At 40.8% G+C, this 9,043-nt stretch overlaps 1 protein-coding gene across 2 annotated transcripts; it reads right to left on the bottom strand.

The window, feature by feature from the left end:
- Positions 1-397: 397 nt before the first annotated feature.
- slc39a8 (solute carrier family 39 member 8) lies at positions 398-8,078 on the bottom strand. Of its 2 annotated transcripts, none has more exons than XM_064965156.1 (5): positions 7,960-8,078; positions 5,691-5,864; positions 3,343-3,553; positions 2,890-3,074; positions 398-1,101 (listed from the first exon to the last, which is right to left on the bottom strand). In XM_064965156.1, exons 1-5 carry the CDS (start codon positions 7,981-7,983, stop codon positions 952-954), a joined length of 744 nt encoding a protein of 247 aa, XP_064821228.1. In that variant the 5' UTR covers positions 7,984-8,078; the 3' UTR covers positions 398-951. The 2 variants fall into 2 exon arrangements, with proteins under 2 accessions (XP_064821228.1, XP_064821229.1); XM_064965157.1 differs by having other exon boundaries at positions 3,343-3,550.
- Between the last annotated feature and the right edge of the window lie 965 nt (positions 8,079-9,043).

Below are 9,043 nucleotides of genomic sequence, written 5' to 3'. Positions count from 1 at the left end.
GTATTCTATACTATTGCATCTTAGTCATTGCTCGTCCATATAATTATATATTCTTAATTCCATTACTTAGATTTATGTGTATTAGGTATGTGTTGTGAAATTGTTAGATATTACTTGAAAGAAAATGTTTTTATATACTGTATTTTTTATTTGTTATGTTTAGTTCACATAATATCATTTAAAAGTATGAATGAAGGTGTCTGTAATAGAAGACATGTGGCAAAGACGAATGTAGACATTCATAAATACTTGTTACTATGGTGGGGGAGTTCCAAGATGGAGGCACGGTGATTCAACAGCGCCCCCTATCAGTCATCTAATGTATATATAACTCATTTGTGGAGACAACAGATCCGTCAATCAGTTCAAGTAAAAGCAAGACAAGTTCACAAGAACATTGTAAAGACTGAAAAAATAATTTATTGAAAACGTTTGTTTTAAATACATTGTTTCTTTATTTCATTTACACTAGTTACGTGATTGTTCCCTCTATTTAAATATAATGATAGTCAGAAGAAAAAAAACAAACAAAAGCACAAGTATTCCATTTCCCAGTAAACAATTAGTGTAAAACAAGACGTGGGCCGATGTGAGATCGGAGCGGAATGAAAGCAGCTCTGTTCATTCACGTTTTGTTCTTTGAAATGATATATTTCTCTCATTGTTCCTCTCATTCTCATTTTTCTCTCCCTCCCTTGTTCTTCTCTTCCCTCTCACCCAGCTCTACCCAATGATGTGTATAAACACTAGATTGCTCGATGCTATATATTGGTCAATGACAGGCTCTGAAGCCACGTCCACCATATTGGTACTCCTCAGAAGGAGCAGTCCTCCATAGGAATAAAATTAAGTCTACGGTATTTCATTTTTTTTTTTAAAGATGGTGGCGCAGTGGCTTCAAAACAACCCCCCTGTCAATCATCTAGTGTTTCTATAGCTACAGCATCGGCTCTAACCCAGGTTGATCTCACCAACGAACATGGTGATGAGCAGGATGATAGCGAACCCGGTGAGCAGCCCGGCGTTCTGGATCAGGAAGAAGATAACATTGGTCACCGTCGACCCGTCCTGTTCATTCATGATGGCGTTCATCTCTGGGAACTGAAATCAGAACCAACCGGTTTTAAACCAACAGTTAAATATCGCATTCTGTTTCTTCCCAAGATATCAGAATAATTTCAATCTCTCTCCCTCTCCCTTTCTCTCCCTCGTTCTACCGTCCTCCCTCTCTCTATCTCTCCATTGTAGCTGTCACGATGTCCGTAATAATGAATCTCTCTCCCTCGTTCTACCGTCCTCCCTCTCTCTATCTCTCCATTGTCGCTGTCACGATGTCCGTAATAATGAATCTCTCTCCCTCGTTCTACCGTCCTCCCTCTCTCTATCTCTCCATTGTAGCTGTCACGATGTCCGTAATAATGAAGCTCTCTCCCTCGTTCTACCGTCCTCCCTCCCTCGTTCTCTCTATCTCTCCATTGTAGCTGTCACGATGTCCGTAATAATGAAGCTCTCTCCCCTCTCCCTTCTACCCTCGTCCCGTCCCTCTCTATCTCTCCATTGTTGCTGTCACGATGTCCGTAATAATGAATCTCTCTCCCTCGTTCTACCGTCCTCCCTCTCTCTCCATTGTCACTGTCACGATGTCCGTAATAATGATGGTCGTACCAAGGCGTAGCGTACGTAGAGTTCCACATATTTTAATGAAAGAAGTGAAACTTAAGCAAAACAATAAAGAATAAACGAACCGTGACGACAATGCAGTGCGAACAGGCAACTAATCATAAACAATATCCCATCACCCACAGGTGGAAAACATGCTACTGGAGTATGATCCCCAATTAGAGACAACGATTACCAGCTGCCTCTAATTGGGAATCATACAAATCACCAACATAGAAATAACAATACTAGACCACCCTAGTCACGCCCTGATTTGTTGTTGGTGTATTTTGTATGATCCTCAATTAGAAAATGAACCTAGAACCCCACATAGAACATGTAAACTAGAACAACCTCCAGTCACACCCTGACCTACTCTACCATAGAAAATAAAAGCTTTCTATGGTCAGGACGTGATAGCAGCTATCATCAGGTCACACTGTTTTACAGTCAATAAAGCTGTGCTCCCTCCCTCCCTCCCTCCCTCCCTCCCTCCTGGGGTGGGGGGTAGAAGCAGCTCTGCAGCTGTGATAACACGTACAGTATGGTTTGATGAGAAACTGACTGCCCCCCCCCCTGCGAGAAATGCAAGGAATCAGGGAAATGCAATTGAGATTCTCCCATGTCACTCACCATGTCTACCAGGAACATTCTACTCACCATGTCTACCAGGAACATTCTACTCACCATGTCTACCAGGAACATTCTACTCACCATGTCTACCAGGAACATTCTACTCACCATGTCTACCAGGAACATTCTACTCACCATGTCTACCAGGAACATTCTACTCACCATGTCTACCAGGAACATTCTACTCATCATGTCTACCAGGAACATTCTACTCACCATGTCTACCAGGAACATTCTACTCACCATGTCTACCAGGAACATTCTACTCACCATGTCTACCAGGAACATTCTACTCACCATGTCTACCAGGAACATTCTACTCACCATGTCTACCAGGAACATTCTACTCACCATGTCTACCAGGAACATTCTACTCACCATGTCTACCATGGAACATTCTACTCACCATGTCTGCCAGGAACATTCAGTCTACCAGAACATTCTACTCACCATGTCTACCAGGAACATTCTACTCACCATTCTACTCACCATGTCTACCAGGAACATTCTACTCACCATGTCTACCAGGAACATTCTACTCACCATGTCTACCAGGAACATTCTACTCACCATGTCTACCAGGAACATTCTACTCACCATGTCTGCCAGTGCTATGTAGAGGAACATTCCCCCAGCGATGGCGAAGATGGCGTTGGGGGCGAAGTTGCTCCCTAGCAGGATGCCGAAGGCCAGGCCGATGTAGCAGGACATGGCTGACAGCAGGTTGAAGAAGACGGCCTGGGGGATACTCATCCCAGCATTCAGCAGGATCACAAAGTCGCCTGCAGGAAGGGCCGGAGAGACAGTGACAGGTTCAGGAACACAGTAGACAACGTCGAGGAACCAGCACGACTTTTAGTTATGTTTATTAACAAACAAAAAATAGCCAAGTTATTTAAAAAAATGAATCTATCGGTTTTTTTTTCAGATGAAGGTCGGTTTAGTTCAGCCAAAGTTGCTTACTGTTGTTACTGTACAATCACTTAATGACAACTGCTTATAAAAGAATGAAGGTAATGTCTCGATACATATGATTGATTGATCTCTCACCGAGCTCGTGGGGAAACTCCTCACAGACGATGGCGATGGAGGTACTGAAACCAGCGACGACAGACACGGTAAAAGAGGCTCCGATCGCCAGGCCGTCGATGAAGTTGTGCAGAGCGTCACTCAGCGTGATCATCCAGGCCACCGTCTTTATGTTAGCGATGCGCTGACCCCGCAGCCAGTGGCACATCACATTATTGACATGGACTTCCTGCTGGGACAGGAAGTCACAGAGGATGGAGGCAGAGTAAAGGGGAGTAGAACTGGATTGTACCTGAGAGTAATATCATATTCTAGTTAATATATATATTTACTATATAATATGTCATAGTTTAGTTAATATATATATTTACTATATAATGTCATATCCTAATTAATATAACATATATTTACTATATAATATGTCATAGTTTAGTTAATATATATATTTACTATATAATGTCATAGTTTAGTTAATATAACATATATTTACTATATAATATGTCATAGTTTAGTTAATATATATATTTACTATATAATATGTCATAGTTTAGTTAATATATATATTTACTATATAATATGTCATAGTTTAGTTAATATATATATTTACTATATAATATGTCATAGTTTAGTTAATATAACATATATTTACTATATAATATGTCATAGTCTAGTAAATATATATATTTACAATATAATATGTCATAGTTTAGTTAATATAACATATATTTACTATATAATATGTCATAGTTTAGTTAATATATATATTTACTATATAATATGTCATGCCTAATTAATACAACATATTTACTATATAACACGTTTACTATGTAACAGTTTGTTTTTTTCACTTCAATCTGAAAAGAAAAGAAACACAACAACAATCTGATGCAGTATGTAAATAACACGATGGTCGGTTGGTAGCTTCTCTACTGCTTTGACAAACCAACTCCTTATTGGCCCAGGCCAGAACAAGCCGTCTTTGTGTACAAGCGAGACAATTCTTGCTTTTATCAAGAGTCTAGGATACGCAGGCCTGTGATCAGTCCCACTGATGCTGTCACACAGGGCGAAGGGAAATGGGACTCTGTCCATAGTCTCCTGTGTGACAGAGTCTACATGCCAAATGGCACCCTATTCCCTGGAGGGAACGACATTTAACCAGAGTCCATACTCCAAAAAGGGGATAGGTTTCCCATTTGGCATGCAGCCTCTGTCACACAAGAGACAGAGTCCCATTTCCCTTCGCCCCGTGTGACAGCGTCTGTCTCACCCATTTCGCTCAGTCTCTGTGATGTGTAACAAGGCCAGACTCCTCCACTTGAGCCAGAGAACTAATGGTTATACATGAACAATTAACTTGATTTCCCCAATCAATAACGTCACAGATAACAGCTCAATAAATAACTAAGCTACATACTCAGCGCTGCTGTAAATGGCGTTGGAGGTCAGGGTGCCCCAACTGGCATCCCACAGGCCCCAGTGTGGTATCAATACACTGGTGATCCCTGTTGCAGGCCATCTATGTGTTTGTCATATTTCTGTTATGTTACTGTGTTACTGTGTTACTACTGTGTTACTACTGTGTTACTACTGCGTTACTACTGCGTTACTACTGTGTTACTACTGTGTTACTACTGCGTTATTACTGTGTTACTACTGTGTTACTGCTGCGTTACTGCTGCGTTACTGCTGCGTTACTATTGCGTTACTGCTGCGTTACTGCTGCGTTACTGCTGTGTTACTATATGTTATTACTGTGTTACTACTGTGTTACTACATGTTACTACTGTGTTATTACTGTGTTACTACTGTGTTACTACATGTTATTACTGTGTTACTACTGTGTTACTACATGTTACTACTGTGTTACTACTGTGTTACTACTGTGTTACTACTGTGTTACTACTGTGTTACTACTGTGTTACTACTGTGTTACTGTGTTACTACTGCGTTACTACTGCGTTACTACTGCGTTACTACTTGTTACTACTTGTTACTACTGCGTTACTACATGTTATTACTGTACTACTGTGTTACTACTGTGTTACTGCTGCGTTACTACTGCGTTACTACTGCGTTACTACTGTGAGTATTTGACCTCTCTCTCATTTAACCCCGTCTAACCCCTCTGTCTCTGGTGAGAAAGCCACAGGTTACAGACAGGCTACAGACAAATTCACGGAAGTACTTCCTCCCTTTCAAAATGTTTTCTCCTCTTTTCTGTCTAGTGAACAGAACACTGCTTGGTAGACGGTTTAGGATGAAGTTGCCCCTATCTGGGGTCAGTTTTGTATTCTTTGTAGTTTAGTTTAGGATTAGGGGAAGCTGACCTGATGTCAGTACCTATAGGAAACGTCAAGAGCTGGTACCTGAGGTGGTGGTTCCGTGGATGACACTGGAGGGTCTGGGCTGGTGTTGTCTGTACTGATGCTGCTGATGCTACACGTCGTCATGGTGATAGACTCTTTCTTCTCAGACACATCGCCATTCTGGAGAGAGTTCTGCCTCGGTTGCCCTGGAGGAGAGAAGTGACTGTGGCCATGCTGCAGAGGCAGGACAAAGAAGATGGTTAGAAAGAGAGCATTTGTGTATTCCAGATGGCGCACCCTGTTCCTATTGGCCGCGGTCAAAAGAAGTGTACTATATTTGGAATAGGGTGTAATTTGGGATGCAGGCTTAAGGTTACTGCTGGAGAGACAGGACAAAGATGTTAAAATAACTTAGGGCTAGGCGTCCCGTCAGCGGGACACCGGTCGACAATTTCCAGTGAAATTGGAGGGTGCGCAATTCAAGTAAATAATCCCAAAAATTACGGATATTAGAGATCTCTGGACATACAAGTGTCTTATATTGGTTAAAACCTTAAATTATTTTTAATTTAACTGCATTGTCCGAATTACAGTAGGCTTTACAGCGAAAGCATGCCATGTGATTGTTTGAGGAGGGCGCCCCACATCAACATATTTTTCAACCAACACAGGCTTCATAAAAATCACAAATAGCGATTAAATAAATCACTTACATTTTGAAAATCTTCCTCTGATCTGTAATCCAAAGGGTCCCAGCTACAACATGCATGGTCGTTTGGTTAGATAAAATCCTTCTTTATATCCCAAAACGTCAGTTTAGTTGGCACCATTGATTTGAGTTCAACATGCAGACAAAGGAATCCAAAAAGCTACCGCTAAACTTTGTTAAAACAAGTCAAACTATGTTTTTCACCAATCCTCAGGTACTCTAAAATGTTAATAAACTATAATATTTCATACGAAAAGAAGTATGTTCTATAGAAAAGTGAAATTAGCAAGTGCGAGTCTCCTTCGTCACGCGTCCACAGACTGATTTCCAACTGTGACTCCTTGTACCAAACTCAAAAATCTTCCTCGTTTTGGAAAAGACAAGCCTGGAACCTTGAACAAAGACTGTTGACATCTAGTGGAAGCCATAGGAATCACAATCTGGGAGCTGGAATTGCATAGGACCCATAGCTTTCCATTGTAAGAGCATGGGATCTCAAAAAAAAAACAATTGGGTTGGTTTTTCTTTGGATTGTCTCCCACCATATCAATTGTGTTATAGTCTCTTTAACATTTCTACAAACTTCAAAGTGTTTTCTATATAATGGTACCAATTATATGCATATCCTGGTTTCTGGGCCTGAGTAACAGGCAGTTTACTTTGGGCACATCATTCAGACAGGAAGTGGAGAAAAAAAAGGACCTAGCCCTAAGTGCAGTGTAGCCTAGTGGTTAGAGCATTGGACTAGTAACCGAAAGGTTGCAAGTTCAAATCCCTGAGCTGACAAGGTACAAAATCTGTCGTTCTGCCCCTGAACAGGCAGTTAACCCACTGTTCCTAGGCCGTCATTGAAAATAAGAATTTGTTCTTAACTGACTTGCCTAGTAAAATAAAGGTAAAATTTAAAAAAAGAGGTTTTACATACAGAGACAGGACAAAGATGTGAGACAGGACAGAGATGTTAAACATACTAGAGTCAGGACAAAGATATTAAACATACTAGAGACAGGACAAAGATGTTAAACATACTAGAGTCAGGACAAAGATATTAAACATACTAGAGACAGGACAAAGATATTAAACATACTAGAGACAGGACAAAGATGATAAACATACAGAGAAAATAGATGTACAGAGAGACAATAAACGAAGCCTGGTCAAATCGACACAGTACAGGCACAGAACAGCTGTGGCCATGCAGCAAAGACATCATGTTTTATATATAGTTGTGGTTAAAAAATTAGAGCATGGGTATGTGTCAAAGGGTACAATACAGTACTCCCTGTAAGAGCTCTGACCAGGGCCCTATGGTAAACATACAGAGACGGAACACACAGACGCTGTACAGACAGGAAATGACGCTAGCTAGATGACCAGAGATGTACAGACAGGAAATAAACCCGGGCCAAATCGACACAGTGTCATAGGCATAGAACCATTTCACAATCAATCAATTAATTAAATCAATCAATTAATCAATCACAAGGCTCTCAAAAAACAGACAGGACATACACACCCTAGTAAAAGCAACTTGTAACATTGCTACGATTAAAGCGAAGTTACAGGTACAGTGTATACATATATATATATGCTGTTTAAATTGTTTAAAGCAGACAATACCTCATGCTCTGTTCTTAGTGCCATCTTCAGTACTTTCTCTGTGAAGAACAGCAGGTAAAATCCACCAAATATTCCAACGGCTTTGAGAATGTAGTCATCCGCTCTGGGATCAAATCCCAGGGCCTGTTGGTGTTGGAAAAAACATGCATGTGGTAACAGTAGGGTACCAACAATTTCTGGGTGGAAGATTCCTGGAATTATGGAGGGAAAAAGCAGGAAATCCAGGGAATGTGGGGAAAATCACAGTCATTTTACAACCCCAGGTAGCAGTAACACAGTCATTTTACAACCCCAGGTAGCAGTAACACAGTCATTTTACAACCCCAGGTAGTAACACACAGTCATTTTTACAACCCCAGGTAGCAGTAACACAGTCATTTTACAACCCCAGGTAGCAGTAACACAGTCATTTTACAACCCCAGGTAGCAGTAACACAGTCATTTTACAACCCCAGGTAGCAGTAACACAGTCATTTTACAACCCCAGGTAGCAGTAACACAGTCATTTTACAACCCCAGGTAGCAGTAACACAGTCATTTTACAACCCCAGGTAGCAGTAACACAGTCATTTTACAACCCCAGGTAGCAGTAACACAGTCATTTTACAACCCCAGGTAGCAGTAACACAGTCATTTTACAACCCCAGATAGCAGTAACACAGTCATTTTACAACCCCAGGTAGCAGTAACACAGTCATTTTACAACCCCAGGTAGCAGTAACACAGTCATTTTACAACCCCAGGTAGGTAACACAGTCATTTTACAACCCCAGTAACACAGTCATTTTACAACCCCAGATAACACAGTCATTTTACAACCCCAGTAGCAGTAACACAGTCATTTTACAACCCCAGGTAGCAGTAACACAGTCATTTTACAACCCTAGGTAGCAGTAACACAGTCAATTTACAACCCTAGGTAGCAGTAACACAGTCATTTTACAACCCCGGGTAGCAGTAACACAGTCATTTTACAACCCTAGGTAGCAGTAACACAGTCATTTTACAACCCTAGATAGCAGTAACACAGTCATTTTACAACCCTAGGTAGCAGTAACACAGTAAATTAAGCATGAACAGAGTT

The sequence above is a fragment of the Oncorhynchus masou genome, unplaced genomic scaffold, assembly GCF_036934945.1.
Source record: "Oncorhynchus masou masou isolate Uvic2021 unplaced genomic scaffold, UVic_Omas_1.1 unplaced_scaffold_2315, whole genome shotgun sequence".
NCBI lineage: Eukaryota > Metazoa > Chordata > Actinopteri > Salmoniformes > Salmonidae > Oncorhynchus > Oncorhynchus masou.
This window is presented reverse-complemented; position numbering and strand designations above follow the sequence as displayed.